This window comes from Sylvia atricapilla, chromosome 3 (genome assembly GCF_009819655.1).
Source record: "Sylvia atricapilla isolate bSylAtr1 chromosome 3, bSylAtr1.pri, whole genome shotgun sequence".
In the NCBI taxonomy this organism is placed as follows: domain Eukaryota; kingdom Metazoa; phylum Chordata; class Aves; order Passeriformes; family Sylviidae; genus Sylvia; species Sylvia atricapilla.
The window spans coordinates 44,535,492-44,554,144 of record NC_089142.1 but is presented as its reverse complement, the minus strand read 5'-3'; the positions used below and the strand labels follow the sequence as shown (position 1 = coordinate 44,554,144).

Sequence of the window (18,653 nt, the reverse complement as noted above, 5' to 3'; positions counted from 1 at the left end):
CTGTCGGGTCGCTGGTGACAACAGGCTGCTGCTGCCGCTGAGCTCCACGCACCTCGCTGCCCACCTCACCTGCGACAGGGGCCGTGTGCCCGGCTCCCGTGTGCCTGAGGCTGTGGAGGAGTCCCGTGTAGCCCTGGGTGTGTGCTGGCTTTCCCCGGCTCTTGTCCTTTCCTCTGCTGAGTTGTGTAAGCCTCCCCTATGGCAAGTTTGGGAGTTGTGAGTAAGGGAACACCTGGCTTGCGAAAAAAGCCCCAAATCCGGTCTCTGTGTTGCTGTGCTCCGAAGGAAAAGAAGAAAAAAAAAAAAAAAAAAAAAAAAAAAAAAGTCATAGTTGCTCTCCAGAGGTCTGCGTGGGAGTAAGCTCCGGGGGTTGCCCCAGCACTGTCGTCCCGGAGACAGAGCCGCGATCAAGTGGAAGGGTGCACCTGAAGTCTCTCCATCCATCTGTCCACCCGTCTGGACGCTCACGTATCCTCCCCACCCCCGCCTGCCCCACGGTGTCCCCAAGTGTCCCCAGGGGAGGGCTGCGGCGGGAGAGCCCCACGGGCGGGGAACCCACGCTGGCCGCCGGGCCCGCACCTCGCCCCAGGAACCGGGCAGGGAGAGCTCGGAGCGCGGGTGTCCGGCTGCAGGACGGAGCTCTCACAGAGCGGGGGCCGGCCCCAGCCCGTGCTGGAGACTCTCCGGCCTGTGTGTGTGTCCGTCCCCGCTTTCACCGCGAGTGAACTTGTTGGAAATCCCGTGGGAAATTCGCGGGATAACCCGTCCCTTATTTTCTTAAAATCATTTGTGGACAAAGGTATGCAGGATCTGAATAGCTGGAGGACGGTGAGACGTCAATTCACTTCAGACAGTCCCGGACATTCACAAACCCGCGCTGCTCAGAAAGGCTTGGCCAAGCTGCTGAAGATTTGACAGAATCGTGTTGAATAATTAACTTCTCTCTTTTAAGCACTTCAATGAAGACAGTGTAGAAAGGTAAGAAAGTCAAATTCTATTCTTTTATAGATTCTCACAGCCTGACCTCTCCTCTGCCACTGAAACTTCCCTTCTTGAAAATTTACTTGGGATCCTTTGCCCCTGGAAGGAGCCAGTGTAAATGTTCCCTTGAATATGGACTGGAGCTAAATTCTGGCAGCCAGAGATTTCAGAGTCATGGTGTGGCGAAGATGGCCAGGCTACCTGCACTGTCCCTGCAGCAAGGTTTGCACAGTCCCTCCTTCCAGAAAAAGACTGAGTACACAGTATTAGATCAGTTTTAAGGCTGGAAATGTGTTGTGGGATTTTTATCTCTGGTTGTTGGTTAGTTGTTTAGGTGTTCTATTTCGGGGAGGGGGCGGAATGTCCATTTTTTAAAATAAAAACACTCTAAATGGACAAAATGATTTTGAAAAGAAGCTATTACAAATTAAACATCCATAAATATCCTCCCAACTTGAAGTTGCATTTACTATATGTGATATTTACAACGGTGACAGTATTTGTTGGTTGTTTTTTTTAAATATAAACTCTGTGTGAATCCTTGGAAGAGGGGAAGTGACTTTCAGGTCACAGCAGCAAGATGGAAGTGAAACAGGGTGATGAACACTGCAAGGTGTGAAGGCAACTGTTTACAAAATTTCACCCAGTCTTCAGCTTCGTGTAACCTTTTGGAAGTGCCTGTTGGAGCCTGCTGTCCATCTGGTACTCAGTATTATTTTTACAGCCACTTGACCAAAGCATGCTCTCTTTCTTGCTGGCACACAGCCTCGATGGACTTGAAACAGACTTGAAAATTCACAAATGAGAAAATTTGGCCCTTTATGGAAACCACAATGCACCAATGCTGGTGACATAGCCCAGGTGGGAACAGTGCTTGGCTCTTCTGAGTGACTCACATCTCACAACAGTGTGCCTGTAGCTGCCTGAGGCCCAGTGGGATGCAGCCACAGTGGACTTGCCCTCCACAGGTGTCTCTGCCAACCCTCTGCCAGAAGCCACCTTGTTGTTACAATAACCTAAAACTGTGCTGAATACTCTTTTTCGGTTTTGTTTTCCTTTCTCAGAATTAACATAGGTGGGCAGTACTTCAGGTAAGATTGCAACTCTGTAGGATAATCCATGCTTGCATTCAATACATTACTGAAATTACCTGCCAGGTTTCTGCTATCTTCTGTTTGTCATCATTGTGCTGTGATCCTTTAACCAGAGGAGAAAGCGAAAACCTTTTCTAGAAAATTATATTAGTGAATAGATAATTTTCTACTACCATGTGTAAAAAAAAGTACTCAGGTACAATTCAAAGAAGAGATGCAAAGCAAAAACTCACCAGGACAAATGTATATGGAGACCCTTGTAAAAATATTCTTTCTCACTTAGCTGATTAGTTTAGATGTTCATGTCAGCTCCTGCAGCACTGCTTCAATCCTGGCCACATAAGTACAGGAGGGAAGGACTCCTGCTTCTGGAGGGTGTCCTCCACTGGCTCATCCCAGAGGGGCTGCAACACAAGGAATGAAACTTGACAGATGTACAAGTGGGTCCAATGTCTGTCAAAGCCCAGCCACTTTCCCTCACGAGACAGGTTTTAGGCTTGTGCTTTGGGAACTTGATGAAATTCAATTTAGATATACTAGTAGCAGGAAGCAATCTGTGCAAAAGGGAAGAACAGTTCTGGTTTGCTTCCTGCTGGAGAGGAGTGGGATGATAGCACACCAACCTCAGGGTGACAAAGATCAAAACTTGGCTCACTGGGTATCTCTGAGCATGGAGTCATCCACACAGCAGTGAGCTATGAAAAGAATACAGCTTTTGTATTATTAGTGTTGATCAAGAAGTTATTTGTTGTAAATTTGCTATTATGCTGCTTCTAATCTTTCTGCTGCATTTTAAACATTATCTTCAGATGTCTTTTTTCATATTTTATTTTTCTATGCATTAGCTATTTCATCGGTATCATCGTGTTTTAGTGGCATGAAAAATATCCAGTCTAACAGCTCTTTCATTTCATAACGAACAGCACAATTAAGACTTAATTAGATGCGTATGAGTAAGGAAATGGCAATGCCACGCAGGACCTTAAATGTGGTAACATTCAGTTGCTCAAGTGCAGAATCCTGGGAAAAAAAAATCCAAACAAAAAATTTCCATCAACTTAGTTCTAGCTGTATCTTTACAGGCTGGCATGATTGCCACTGACAATTATTGTTTTTCTAGTCATTATTCTAAAAATATAATGTACCTATTTTTTTTCCCTTTCCACAGTAAAAGCTCTGACAGGTGCGTGGAAATGACATTTCTGTGTCTTTGGATTCATAGAGAGGATTATATGGAGACATTTAAGGTTTAAGCCAAGATCATATGGCACTAGATTTGATTTCTGAAGCTATTATGCTGTTATATGCCTGCAGAAAAAGCCTTCATACAAAGAGGTAGGGTAGTTTTCTCTCTTCAGAAGTGTGCTGGTGCTAAATAGGGAAGAAGGGTAGCTGACAGATGGCCTGTCTCACTGTTTTCTCTATATTTGTTTGGAAATGGGGAAACTACTGCTGCCTTCCTGGCTTATCATCACAGGTCACTTCAGTGCCTTCTGATACCCCAGCCCCAAGGACAGGACAGCGTCCAGGGCTCTTCCACCCACCTTGTTCCAGCTGAAGATGGCTTGAGTATCCACAGAGGCTACAAGAAGAGACTTCAGGAGCAGGTGGATATGGAAAATGGGTCCTGGGCAGGTCTCTGACAGGCAGGTCTCTGACAGTGACAGTCAGAAAAATAACTGTTGATCCTTTGAGGATGTCAAGTGCAGGTGCAGCCTCCCCGCAAGTGAACAGCTAGCAGAAAGGAGAGGTTAGCTGTACCAGGTAGCATTTAACCCTAAGCCTTACTCTGACACTGAGGAGATCCGTGATTCTCCAAAATGAGAATGTGGTGATTTGGCGTAGGTGAGCTAAGAGCCTGTTTCACAAGTTTCCATGGTATTGCCCAAGACAAACACATGGCAGTTGAGCTGGACAGCCTGGCACCATAGACCTAGCCACAGCTCTTCGTAAAACTGTGATGCTATGAGTGTTCCCTTGTTTCTTTTGGCACTTCAGAGAACAAACCAATTTGCAGAACATTCCAAAAAAAGATTCTGTATGAGGCACTGATACATATTTTCTCTAAGTATAACCTTGAAGAAGTTACAGTTGGTCATAGCAGTTTCTCGTTCTTACCCAGAGAATGATGTTCCTGGGTCTGTCTTTACTTTTCCAGCATCTGATCTTCCCTGACTTCCAAGTAGTTTATGCAAAATTATTGCTCCTAAAAGCTCCAGGCATGATTTGGCATCTGATTTGCAAAGACACTGACAGATTTTGGGAGTTTCTGGATTAAGGACTGAAATGATTGTGAATCAACTGCTTTTTGCTTTCCTGACTTTTGGGTGCTTTTGCTCATTCTTCATGGTTTAGTGCAGGTGTGACACTACAGTCTTGCCTGGAGTGACAAGGTTTTGATATTCTTTGCTCTTCACATAAAAAAATAATGCAACAACGGAACAATGATAGCAAGCACAGTGGCTCAGGCTGGTCAGAAATAGTGCAGCTAGACAAGGCTCTGTCAATCTCTTTTAAACAAAGCTCACATAGTATTTTGAAAATAAGTATTGGCTCAGACCAGCTCTACAGAATTGCCACGGTGATTTTCACTCACAACTAACCAAAAATGCATCAATATGCTGACAGTTTATTTATCATATTTATATCCTCACAAGTTCACTTTCAAGGGTGTGATGAAGATGTGTGCATGTCCTTTATTAATTATATATGTGCTACTGTTTCCTGAACCACTTTCTGATTCTCTGTGGGACCTGGAAAACACTCATTTAATCAGGTGACCCACAGTTAGGCTTTGACATGAGCCACAGTCAGCACATGAAGGAGCCAACGATGGCCCCGTGAATTAGAGGGATGTGCAGGACTGTGATGGAGAGCAGGAGGAAAATATTTCTGTAGGCAGGAAATAGATATAATACACTGATCTTATTTTCACTTTGAGCTTTGTAATCTTTGCAATGAAATGAGTCAAGATTAAAATATTGTTCCATTTCCACAATGCCAGAGGCACCTCTCTGGTGACAACTGTCATACCCCCCTGCTCCTACCAGCCCCTATTTCAGATGATGGGTAGTGTCTCCTGTGTAGCAGTTTTGGCCTAGGAGGCAGAGCCCTTTTCCCCCTTTCTTCCTGTCCCCTGAGCTGCTGCCTGCCACAGTCTCCCTTACAGAGAGGCCATTGCACTCCCCAGGCACCCAGCCTTTCTGTCAGCCCTGACTCCTTTCACTCTTAGTCACCACTTACTTTTCTGGCACTGCCTTGACATTTATGGTCTGTTCCTCTTTTTCCAGCCCTCTTGGTGTAAAGGTTTTATCCAAGTCATCATCCTTCAAAGATAACAAGAAAACTTGATAAAAGAGCTTGTTTCTCAGCTTATAGTGGCATAACTCAGGAGAAAGAGCACTGAAGGAAACAGGGAGACTGACAATCAGAGGGGAAAAACAGGTTCACAGCTTCAAACTGTTCATTTTTGCTGGCTCACACGGTCGTCTCCTCAGATTCAGTGAGATGGCAAAGGAAATCGATATTAATTTTTGTGTTCTGTTTCTGCACTTTAAAGATAAGGTTTTTTCCTTCTGTGGAATAATGCTCTTGCCTGTAGTCAGGGCAGGTACTGAAATACTTGCTTGTGTTTTGAAGAATAATTGGGTATACCCACACAAGATTTCTGATATTCTTGAATATTTTTGGGATTTGCTGGTCAAGGCCAAATCCTGCTCATGAGTATAACCCCTTTGATGAGGTCAAGCAGAAAGGTAATGGCACCAAGTCTATAGCAAGAATAATGGAATGAGCTTGACGGCCGAGTTCTCAGTGTAAGTGCCTGCTTGGTAACCAAATTTATCTATTATCAGAGAAGGAGACCATGCCTTCTTCAAGACTGGTTCTGAACCACAGCTGAAAAAGTTAGTGGCTTTCTATTTTTTTGCTTTGTAGTGTCATGCTTATTTTGGATAAAAAGGAGAAGCGCTTAGTGACCAGACATCTTCCCTATTGGTCTGCAGCAACTGGTTACCCCTCAGAGATCTCATCTGAAACTCCTGAGCTTCCCCCCTACAACCTTTATTCTCCCCGCTCCGCTTTTTCTTTTTAATTTTTTTTCTTTCTCCCTTTTCCCTTTCTTTTTTCCTTCTCCACACCCCGCGAGTCCAGGGTGAACACATTATCTTACAGGAGAATATTAAAGTCTCTTGCGACGTGGGAAAGCGCATCCCCCTTGACCCTCGAGATGAAGGCTCAGCCCTGCCCCCGCCAGCCGGTGCCCGCAGACTCACGGGCGGGACAGCTCCGGTGAGGATGCCGAGAGCCCAGTCCTGGGGCGTGTTTGCATCACTCCCCTGGGCTGCAGCTGCTGTCGGGGCGGTGTAGGACAGTCCCTTTGCAGCCCCCGCAGCCCCTCGGTGGGGCGATGCGCGGGAGTGCTGCTGCCCTCTCCCGGGGGGATGCGGGCAGCCCGGCCCTGCCGCCCCCGGACGGCCCCGGGCCGCCCCCGCCCTGCAGGGACATGCCGCTCTGCGGGGACATGCCGCTCTGCAGGGACACCCCATTCTGCAGGGACACCCCATTCTGCAGGGACACCCCGCCCTGCAGGGACACGCCGCCCTGCAGGGGCACCCCGCTCTGCAGGGACACCCCGTTCTGCAGGGACACCCCGCCCTGCAGGGACACCCCGCCCTGCAGGGACATGCCGCTCTGCAGGGACACCCCATTCTGCAGGGACACCCCGCTCTGCAGGGACACCCCGCTCTACAGGGACACCCCATTCTGCAGGGACACCCCGCCCTGCAGGGACACGCCGCCCTGCAGGGGCACCCCGCTCTGCAGGGACACCCCGCTCTGCAGGGACACCCCGCTCTACAGGGACACCCCATTCTGCAGGGACACCCCGCCCTGCAGGGACACGCCGCCCTGCAGGGGCACCCCGCTCTGCAGGGACACCCCGCTCTGCAGGGACACCCCGCCCTGCAGGGACACCCCGCTCCGGCAAACGGAGCTCTCTGGACATCGGCTGGCCCGAGGGTGGCTTAGGGGCTGCAAGCGTCCCCTGTTCCCGTCTCAGGGCTGCGGGTGCCGGCTTGGTGCAGGCAGCCTCACCGGCCCAGACTTTCTCGGTGTTTTGGCTGCGCCTCTGCCAGGGAGCCACGGAAGGGTGACAATCTTGTGGTGCCACCTTGGCACACGCGTCCTGCTAAGCAGCCTCAGGCTCCCACTCGCTAGATGAGGTCCCAAACCAAGCGGCGCTGTGCGGGAAGGTATTGCCTGCAAAACACCTCGGAGGGACTTGCCTGGCATCTGGACAGCAAGGCTCAGGGAAGGTCCGGCACCCAATCCAGGGCCCTTGCCCACGTCATTTGCAAGTACAGGCGACGTGGTACGTTTTGGACCACACTGCCGCATTTGTCTGGGTCATCCTTATGGTGGTTTTCAATTGTTTGATTCATTCATTCATTGCTTTAGGAGCCAGTTCTCCAGAGGTGAGGCATTCAGGACACTCAGAAGTAAATACTCTCTGTTGGGTGCTCCTTGCCTGTTGATGGCATCTGCATCACCTTTACTTCTGTAAATGTGTCTTGAATATTTCCATGCCGTGACGTTTACTGCACCAGGAGGTGCTGGTGGCGCTGGGTACAACTGCTTGCTCTGGGAGCCGCATCACACAGTCCTGAGCTCCCAAAACTGTCACGGCACTGTCGGCCAGCACTGTGTCCTACCATCGCTGCCATTTGTGCAGCACCGAATCGGCTGCAAAAAAAAAAAAAAAAAAAAGGATGTGGCCATTGTCGCTTGGCTCTGTTATTCCTGAGGGCACCATGCTGTGTAAGCGCAGGGCCCGCCTTTATCTCTCTGATGTGGGTCTTACCAGAGCGCCACAAACCCCGGACTCGGCAAGAGGCCCGTGGAAGTGGCTGAAAAGAGCTTCAGTGAGAAGGAACGGGCCCGGGGTCAGGGTCCTGCCGGACAATTATCAGGTAGTCTGGCACTTCAGCCCCCGGGAGGGGCGTCCCACTGCTCTACTTCTCCCGCTCCGAGAAGAATTTTCCTTTGGTAGCTGTGGTTTTATTCAGAGTCCGCCACGGGGAAATTTGGAGCCAGGTACCAACAAAGGTGTCCAGCTTCAGACAAAACTTGGGGAATATTTTGTTTGCAGAAAGTTGCAGTTTATTTCTCCATCACAATTTCTTTTTCTGTTTGGGGGATTTTTTAATCATTAAATTGTTGCTGCATTTCAGCATATTTTAAAGTTACTTCCCACACGACAGATACTCTTAAAACCTCTTATCGGATGGGGAGAATATGACCTGGATGAAACGCACGGCACGGAAACCCCGTTCTCAGCGGAGAAGCATGCGTCCGAGGAAGGTACAGGCACAGATAGCACACACTCCGGGCCGGGGGACACGCCAGCGCCATGTCCCGGGATGAGCCGCGGGATGAGCCGAGCCCCGGGATGAGCCTCGGGATGAGCCGCGGGATGAGCTCCCCCCCCGCCCCCCGGGACCTCCCGTCTAGGCCCCGCCCCTGCCCCGCCCTTCCCCCCGCCCCCTCCCCATCTCGGCCAATCAGCGGCGGCGCCCCGCGGCGGGGGCCGGCTCTTTCCCGGCGCGGCGCTTCCGGTTCCTCGGCGCGGCCGCCATGGCGCCGCCGTGGTGCCTCTGCCGGGCGCTGCTGCCGGCGCTGGCCCTCGCCCTCCTCGGCCTCGCCGCCGCCGCGGGGCCGCGCCAGACCCCGGTGCTGGAGCTGGCGGAGGAGCTGGCGGAGGAGCTGTGGAGCGCGGGGCTGCCCGGCGACCTGCCCGAGCTGGAGCCCGAGTGCCGCAGCCTCCTGGCCGCCTTCGCGGAGGGCAGCGCGGCGCTGACGGACTGCCTGGGCCGGCGCGCCCGCCCGGTGCGGCTGTGCCAGGGCTGCCACGGCCACTACCGCCGCCTGCTCGCACAGTACGGCAGCATCGCCCGCGCTGTCGGGGTGCGTCCGTGGGGCCCAGGGGGGTGCGTGGCTGCCGGGGCGGGCTGGGGGCCTGGCCCCTTTCCGCCAGGCTTCCAGGCCTGTGAGCTCGGTGCCGGACCCCGTCAGGTGGCGGTGGGCTCCTCGGAAGGCCGAAATCCTCGCTTCGGTTGCGGGGGGAGGTTTGTCAGAGGCTGGCAGTGTTTGGGAAGCGCTGCTGCCAGGGACGGCCACCGCCTTGTGCTCTGTTGTGGCACGGTCCGTGCCGCCGGCTCCTGGCGTGGCTGGGGGCAAGGAGCTCCACCTGCAGAGAAAGCTGTGCGAGTGGAAAAACTTGAGTTGTTCTTGCTGATGTAGCAATGGCTGAAGCGGTGTTCTGGCTCACAGGTTGTATGAGCACTAATGCGGAACGCTGTTAGAGCTTAGCTGCCTGGCACTTCCCGGAAAACTGATGGTCTGTGAAGCTGTGTCGAGTGAGGCACATCATCTTGTGCGGAGCCGTGTCACAGCGATCTTGGCTCCAAAGCTGGTGGGAGCGTGTGTAGAAAGCCTGAGCACTGGGGTCAGTGCACTCTACTGGTAGGAGAAGTTTGACTGAAGCTGGGTCTTCTGATTACATCCTCCAGACTTTGATTGTGCTTTGTTTTGGGTTTTTTCCTCTCCTTTTCTTAGTGTTGGATGTGGCTCATGACTTGTTTTATGTGTTCTCATCAAGTCACTCCATTTGTAAAAGTTAGTTCTTGGCATTATTTGAGGATGGCATTAGTGAACCACATCAAAGGACCTTTGTTCTGTGATAATGGCTAAAAGTGGGTGCCCTGGTAAGAGAACAGACAGAGAGCAAGTTTATAGGAGTATGTACCCTGGATTGTGCTTTCAGTCTTGGGATTTCTGAATTCCAAGATTTAGAATTGCCTCTGATGAGAAAAATCTGTTGCTCTTCAAGCCCAGGCAATAAATAGGTGCCACAGTGGCCTGCAAATCATTTCACTGCAGTTTCCTGTCACTAGAGAAGTATCACTGCAACTTTTGGGTAGCGTTTTGGGTTGTTTTCCTCTTTCCCCTCACCACCCTATTGCTTGTATTGGAAGAGTGCATGCAGGTTCCCTTAGTAACTGTCCTCTCCAGGGCAAATATGTAGCCAGTGGTCTCATGTTTTGGTTTGCAAACTTGTGGTCTGTTATATTCGTTTCATTTATGGAAGCCCATTGCAGTGTGAAAGTGAGAAATTGAACGTGTAATTCTCTTGGGTATTTTTACCACGATGTTTTGGCTAGGACTAAGTAGCCAAATGTATTCCAGCACTTAGAATATGTATGAACTCATTGCAGCTGCTGTACCAGCAGCCTGGGGGGACCTGTCCACTGTGTGGTCTGGAAGACACATCTCTTGGCTTTCCTTATGTGTGTGGATTAACTAACTAGGTGGGTGAAGGAGGTGACCTCTTGCAATCTCAGTCTCTGATTACAATTGACCAGGTATCCGATGTTTCTGTCTTAACAGTAGTTAAAAGTCCAGTGTGACGGAAGCAGCCAGTTTAAGTTTTGGACATCTCTGAAATATTAAATTCTTCTCATCAGGGTAATTAAAGAATCAATTAGGCAAACTTTATTTAAGGAATGATTTAGGTCTATGTCATTCAGTTTTGGTAAAGTGTACTTTCCTGCTCATGAGCCCAGATGGTGAGGAAGCTTCACAGTCTTTGTGAAGCAACCAGAGTTTCCTGCATAAACAACATTCTTGCATATCTGTAATTCAGTAAAAATGAAAGCAGGCGAACGTGGGAGTTACCAGATGTGGCAATATTTGACTTCTGCAGTTGAGCCTCCAGGGGAAAGTTCTTATTTAACCTCCCCTCCTCATTTTAACAAAGAGAGGCAGAAACTGGATCTCTTGTAAAGCACTACAAGGAACAAGTTTCTCATTAAAGAGATTATTTTTTTCTGTGTCCCACGTCACTTATCAAAGAGGCTTTTGGCAGCTTTGGCAATTTTGAGAAGTGCTTAAGTCAATTTACAGCCAGACACCAGGAGCTAGAGCATGGGAGTCAGCTGACTGGAGGCCATGGTTCTGTATCTGAATTCTGATCAGAATACTTCCTGTTTATTCTGCAACTGCTTTTACAGTCGCTGTGAATTTTTTATGAGCTTGGTCCAGAGAATAAATTGCTGTAAGAGTTGTGGCAGAGCCTGCTTTGAGGATGGGGATGTATTGAATGGCTCATTAAGAGGGATGAGCTTGGTACCTGTGTCTGGGGAGGGCAAGAGCTTGGCCTGGTGATATGCTTGGGTGAGTGAGCACGGGCACTGCTCCACAGAGGACTCTGTTCCTGCTGTTGCTGCACTGGGGGAAGTTTGCTGCTGATAGACTACGTTGGTGCAGCAGTTTTGGAGGCTGTTTGGGTTTGGTTTGTTTGAGGCCTGTCTGCTGGTTCAGCTCCTTCAACTATTCCTTTTGTCTACTGAGAACAACCCTGTTCTCTTCTCTGACTGCTCATGCCTTGAGCTGGCTTCCGGGGCTGTGGCCCAGGAATTGGATGAGTGTGAGCCACTTGGGAGAGAAGGTCCTGTCTATGTGCTTGTTTTTTCTTTCTTTGTCATGTATTTTTGACTGACCTGCATGCAGCCCTAGTAGACCTGCAGAGATTGCGTGCAGTAAGCTGTGTTGCTCACAGTATGAATTGGAGGATCAAAAGATTTTCGTTCCATCACTTCTGCTTTGCCTTTTCCAGAAATATCCTTTTGATGTGTTGTGATTGTGTGAGATGCACTTGTGTAAAATACATTTCAGAAATTCCCCGTTGTATTTTTAACACTTGTTCGCTTCCTTTCTTTTTATTTCTAGAATTCCTCTGAGAGCCACAATTGTGCCAAAAGCATCTTGACCTCAGACAGGCTGCAGATAGTTGTGACCCTTTCAGAGTTCTTCAATGAAACCTGGGAGGCAGCCAACTGTGCAAGTACGTGACTCATTCTGTAGCTCTCATGCTGCTGTGATGACGTAGCCCCAAAATTTGCACAGATCAGAATTGTATGTGTTTGTTTGAATACAGCCAGTAGATAACACACAAATCCTGAACTACAGTCAGTCCAAGAGTGTTTTCTTTTATAAGGGCCAAAATCTGAGGGCGGTAGTCTGTCAGAAAGCTATTGATGGTGCTTACTACTTTCAGGAGAATTTTCTAGGATGTTGACTTGCTCTCACAGTGCTGTTGCTGAACTCCTCAATTCTTCAAATACTGTTGTTTTTAAAGGTCTGGCTGATTAGAGCACCTGAAGTAGGGTAGGATGGACAGAAGCAGTAACATGGGGTTGAGCCCATGACTGGAAGGAAAGCCCCAGAGCTTCCCTCAAAGCTGGTAAAAAGCTCAGCTCTTTTCTTAAAGAATAATAATTACACTGTGATTTCTACTATTGTGTTCATGGTCTAGCTGTTTCCTGGGTGCTCTCCATTTCGTCTCTCCTGCTGGTGCTTCTGCTTCCACAAAATGGCTGTTACTGTTGCTGGGCAAAGCCAGATTTGTGGGCTGGGAAATAAAAGTAATGTTTTATCTCGAAGTCCAGAGATAATTCAGTCCCCCTCTTCAGAAAGCTCTTGATGATAGTCTTCATCTTTCACTTAATCAAGGCCAATTAATGGTGAAATTGTGTGTTCTCGATGAAGCGTTAGGTCAGCAGGTCTGAGATATCAGTGGCAGGCAGATAAGGAAACTGCTGTGTTGACTAGACCTGTCCTTTATAGTCGAGAGCTCTTTTTGCACGAGTGGAGTGTCTGGGACTTGCTGGCTGTGGTAATGTTAGACATTAAAATCTCCTGATGTTTTTCTTTCTTTTCAACAGATTGTTTAAAGAATAACAGTGAGGGATTATCAAATTCTACTGAAGAATTCCTGGACTTATTCAATAAATCACTGACATGTTTTGAACATAACCTTCAGGTATTTGTGCTGTGTATTTAAGAGAAGCACTAAATCCTCTAACTGCTACCAAAATTTTATTTATGCTGAATAAACAGCAGATGCAGACTAGGCAAATAAACTGCTGCCGAGTTTGTGAATTGTAGACAGATAAATCCATGATCGGTAAAATGCCATTGTTTACAGACTGCCTGAAATTAATTCTAATTGATACTCACCTTGACTTCATTTTATCTGTAATTGCAATGCTACTTCACATCAAAATTTCTGAATTCACAATAGTTGATAATTACATAGTAAAAACCAGCATGTCTGCATGCTCTTGCTTTGTAGAATTGTTGTCTTTTTTATGTAGAAATTCAATCTTTAAATATCCTTTTGATAATATGGACTAGCTCAGAAGGACCAGCCACCTTTAATTCTTACAGCGTTTCTTTTGACTGTTAAAATTACTTGTAGTTAAAGGTTGGCCATGTTGCATGGACAATATAACTTCCTTAGTGAAATAAATGTGGTAATTGACCCCAGAGAAAATGCCCTATATAGCCTAAGAAACTGCATATTCCATTTCAGTCAGACACTGGCCAGATTTCAGGATCATTCAGTAGTAATATGGGTTTACTTCAATGGTATGGGACAATCTCTGAGGAAACTCAGAAACTTTTTATTATTGCTTTCAAGGAAATGTCCCTTTATAGGCCTTGGTCAAGAGCAGTGTGGACTGGCCTATTGAAAACTTCAAGTGATTAAGCTAGAACTTAACCCAGTGGGTAGCTGGTACAGCCATTACTGGGTTGAAATATCTTCAGAAGTTGTAGTTTTGTTTTTGTGTGTCCTGTATTGCATTCATGGAGTGTTGAAGGCCACAGATGGGAAGGATTATTTGGTATGGCACAATCTGTCCCTGTCAATGTAACTCAGCAGTAACAAATCGAACCAATTTTTTTTTAATGCCTTAAACTGTCATTCATTCAGAGTTTTATAACCCTAGGGGCAAGCCATTGATCTGTCACCAAATAACTACACAGAAGTGTGTAAAAACTGCAACGAAACCTACACAAAACTGAATGACCTGTATAACCACCTGCAGAGGATGAACAGGCAAGGTGGTGAGTCTGCTCACTCCGCACACTTGTGTATCGACGTGGAGGATGCAGTAAGTGTTTGTTAATACACTTTATTAATCTGAGCCATTTGTGCTTTTCTTACTAGGATTGCTTTTTCCTTGGGGCAGTAGAGGCAGCAGTACCTTTGGCAGGCTGATGTTCCCTGCTTGGAGGTGCTTTGTGGGGCTGTCTTGCCAGGGTCCTGTCCTTGGGCAGTGCCGTGGGAGCGTGACCGAAGCTCCTGATATCCCGAGCGCATTCCAGATTGAGTAGCTGCACTTTCGTTTCTTGTTACTGTGAAGGAGATGGATTAAAAAAAAAAATCTCTTAATCTTTTGGCTTTTAATGTGAGGCTTTGCTGCTATTGTTCTAGCTAGTGTATTAATTAATTCCTTATTACAGCAGCTGTTTCTAGGGATCCTCAGCGTTGACGACATATGTTTGGAAAAAGCTTTGGTATATTTTGGGGTTTAAGTGGCGAGGCTGAAGGAGTGCTCCTCAAAACTATGGGATTAGCCCTGTCCCCACAGACTATCAGTGAGTTCTCTGGGAAACAGGCATGCAGCAGTGTCTACATGTATCTGAATATAGTTATGTTTTTGAAGCTTATGAAAGTTTTGACGTGAAATCTTGGCTCCATCTAAATACTTTGCTTCAACATTTCTGGGTATTTGCTTGCTTTTGGAGGGAGATCTGTTCAAGTGCAATTTTCTGAGGTGATACTTGAACACTTGAATGTCTTGAGGCCTGAGTGTTTGCCATGCCATGCTGCACAGAAAAAATTCATGTGCTTGCTTTCATGCTTTACTTCTGTTTTCCTTTTAGATGAACATCACTCGGAAGCTTTGGAGTAGGACTTTCAACTGTTCTCTTCCCTGCAGTGATACAGTCCCAGTGATTGCAGTTTCATCCTTTATTCTCTTCCTACCTATTGTTTTTTATCTTAGTAGCTTCCTTCACTCAAAGCAGAAGAAGCGGATACTCATTTTGCGTAAGTGCTGGTGTTGGCATTTCACTGTTGGAGTTGGGAGGTGCCAGGGATTTGCTTGGCTCTTGTGGAAGAGGAAGCCCAGCCAGCTCTGCCTGCAGCTGTGCTGACGGCGCTAATAGCAACTATTAGTCTGCTGCTGTCCCCTGAAGAAGGATAGTAAAGAGCTTCAGCCATATCTTTTCATTAAAGTTTCTGGACGTGAACAGAAAGCTGTTTGCAAGTCTGTGTCGGATAAATAGAGGGAGTGGAGAGACTAGTTTGGTGGAATTCTTTGTGTTTAATTTTCATATAATTTTTTCTTTTCTAGCCAAGCGCATCCAGTCAAATGCCAATCTTGTGAACATCCAAGAAAAATACAGCTGAGCTGCGGAACAAAACCTGAGAACTGCTGCTGGTATACAGTGGGTACAATTGTGTTGGAATGAGGCCGGCACAAAAGAGGAGTTAATTATGGTTTAGTGTAATGATACAGAGCAACACAAGTTAAACAAAATGCTGTCTGACTTCTAAGCAAGGATATTAACAAACATGACAAGGCAGGGCTGTGTGACACTGTATGGACTCTGGTTTTGAAAAATCTGTGGTGGTTTTTTTTCAGTCTCGGGCTGAAGCTGGTGTTTTTCTGTTCCTAAGCTTTTGTACTTCACATCAGTAGAATAGCTGCACTTCCCTTGCATGGTATTTTCCTGTTTCTGTTTCACAAAAACCTGGTATTTTGAATATTTTTGAGGTGATTTTGATAGACAGACAAAATTTCAAATAATGTTTGCTGTTTCTGCTTAAAACATTATTTTTAAATCCAGATGATATTCAGACTTGGGATGAAAGGAACCCTTTAAAAAAGGTCCGATCTTTCCTATACTACTGAAAAGTCTGCTGCTGGCATCTGTTAGATAAGAGGCATGAAATATGCAGAGAAAGTGGTAATATATAGTGTCTAAAATGGCAACAAAAGCAGCACAACTACCACTGCTGGATTTGAATAGTAATTATTGATGGCTACAGTATTCTGTTTTCTCTGAAACTGGTGGCATATTTAGTCTTTTGCACACTTTAACCACTAAAACCATTGCTTTTTAAATCTTACATTTTCAGAAGCTAATTTTACATACCTGCTTGGGTAACAAGGTTTCACTTTGTTTCTTATGCCATTTCCTTTCCTTTTTAATTGTAACATTTTGGTGTTTTTTCATTTTTTTGTGGAGGAAAAGTGAGGTAAAGTCAAGTCACTGGAGATGCTGAATTTCCTGGCCTAGAGCTTGCTGTGGCTTAATATAGAGGTGTTTACAGGAACTTTGTAGGGTAAAAGTTGTGTTTTCTAGGTAATGTATTTTAGCAGTAAGTGAACCAGCGTGTTCTCTTATTTAAAAACCGTTCTGAAGAACATGAATATACTGTGTTGGGATTTGGTGACTTTCAAGAAATAGTTTTAAAATATTATTCCTGTGAAACAGATGGATGTAAACAAATTCAAACCTGTAGAACTCCAAAGCTGATGGAGAAATTTGTGCAATAACTGCAGGGATGGGTGGCGCTGCTGTCAGGCTGTGGGCACAATTTAAATGGCTGCAGCAATAGTGGAAGTTCAGTTTGTTTATTGTATTTCTGATTTGGGAGAGTGGTGGGGTTTAAATTATTTATAGCTGTACCTGAGGTTAATGAATGCCAGAGTCTTTGCTCCAGTTTTAAAATATATTTTCTAACTTTGATATTAAAAAAATGGTCATTACAGCTAAAAAAATCAAATTTCTCTTGGAATCTGTGTCTGATGTCTGTCAAAATGCACCATGAAATAGTTGTATTTGATTTGCTTTGGAGCCTATAATGTTGAATTTTTCCTTTGCACTAAGGCTCAAATAAATATATAACAGTGTAACAAAAGCAGTCCTAAAGCTCTTCAAATCATTGATTTTATTAATTATTTTATTTTTCTTCTCTTAGGACATGCTGTTGGTTTTGAAGTCAACTTTAACAAGTTTATTAAACAGTATGTTTAATAATAAGTAAAATACTCTGTTAGCAATTGGTACCACCCGTATGATTGCCTTTTTGTGTTTTAGCAGAAAGAAGTATCTATCTTCTTCTGTTTAACATGTGAATTACTAGATCAGCAGTCACTTTGTCTTAGGTAGTTTACAACAAAGATACAAAACTGTGTTTCTCTTGCTTGTTGCGTAACAGTACCTTCATTTGGCTGGGAGAGGCATGCTGCCTTTTAAGACAAAAAATATTTTTATATCTATCATTCTTAAACTTCAACTTTCTGGTACTTATTCAGCTGCCTGCTCTAATAGCATTACATTGATTTGGGACATCATATGATTGAGAGCTGTTCAAAGGAATCTTTCATTCGTGCAGATAAAGCCAGTTTGTATGTGCAGCATTTCAGAATGACAGCTTTTATACTGTAAGCGGTGGCTTTTTGAGCACATTCATGTTAAGTAGGTCTGAAAGTCATTACTTTTGGATATGGTGGTTAAGCACTTTAAAAAAAATCAGCTTTTCTTATTTTCCTGGCTTCTAAGCCAAACGGAAATACTCATGTGACTTTTGTTGGTTTTGATTTTAAAGAAGCAGCAAAGTTTACACTTTAGATTTTTAATGTTAAATCTACTATTTTCTCCTTTTTTTTTCTCCCCACCCTCCCCCTGCAACTTTCTACTGTAAACTTTCTTTACACAGTGTTATATTTTTGGTAGGATATTTCATATAAAAATTGATTGAATTCTCTTTATACTCTATTTGCTAGAGAAATGTGGAAGCAAACAGACCATTGAAAGAGAAATAGAATTCCTTTTGCTGCTAGTCTTTAATCTTTATTTTTTGCCTTTTTGGTATTATATGTATTAAAAAGCATAAACTTTGAAATACTGGTTGTTTGTATCTTTTTTTTTTTTTTTAGTGGAAATAAAGATTTCTTACTGTGGGGAGTAGCACTTTGATTTATATTTATACTTACTAGGAAACCCCTTGAAGGTGCAAAGTCAGCTCTAATAAAGATTGTCAATATTAACAGTGAACAGTGTGGTTCCTTAATTGCTTCATCTGTGGTAGTTTTATACTCTTCCTTTCTGGACTTGTGTTCAGAAGCACCTGCTTTTAATCTTCATTTAATTAATTAATGAAATCTTCATTTTAATCTTCATCCTGCTGTTTGCAGGACAGCAGCATCAGAAGGGTGTTTCCTAAGCAGTGCTGTGCTGAATAACAGAACAGCAGCTGCTGAGAGGCATTTCACCTGTGTCGAAGCCTCCCGAAGTCTATGGAAGGGCTCGTGTCAGCTGCAACTGAGTTTTGTGGATGGGTGTGCAGAAGCAAGGCTGATGGGGATAACTTGCTGTCTTTGTGGGGAGGTTTTTGGTGTCCTGCACTGGCCCCTTAGAGCTTCAGCAGGCACGGTGTTGGATCGCTGCTGGGCTGCAAGCTTTAAAAAGCAGCAGCGCAGTGCCTCACCATGGAGAGAGCCGGGCGTCTCCCCTGGTGGCAGGAGCCTTGTGCTCTAGCCGTGCGATTTGCAAAGGCAAGTTTAAGTGTCGGGGTGTCCCTGGCGAGGGACATCCGGGAAGGTGGGAATTGCAATGTCGGTGTGGCCCTGGCTGCCTGTATGCTTGGGAGAGAAACTT

General features: G+C 45.9%; 1 protein-coding gene across 1 annotated transcript; it reads left to right on the top strand.

Annotated features, from left to right (window-relative positions):
* Positions 1–8,694: 8,694 nt before the first annotated feature.
* On the top strand, positions 8,695–18,050 carry OSTM1 (osteoclastogenesis associated transmembrane protein 1). The gene is made up of 6 exons (XM_066315216.1): positions 8,695–9,038; positions 11,862–11,976; positions 12,857–12,954; positions 13,925–14,089; positions 14,865–15,030; positions 15,338–18,050. Exons 1-6 carry the CDS (start codon positions 8,709–8,711, stop codon positions 15,391–15,393), a joined length of 930 nt encoding a protein of 309 aa, XP_066171313.1. The 5' UTR covers positions 8,695–8,708; the 3' UTR covers positions 15,394–18,050.
* Positions 18,051–18,653: the final 603 nt, after the last annotated feature.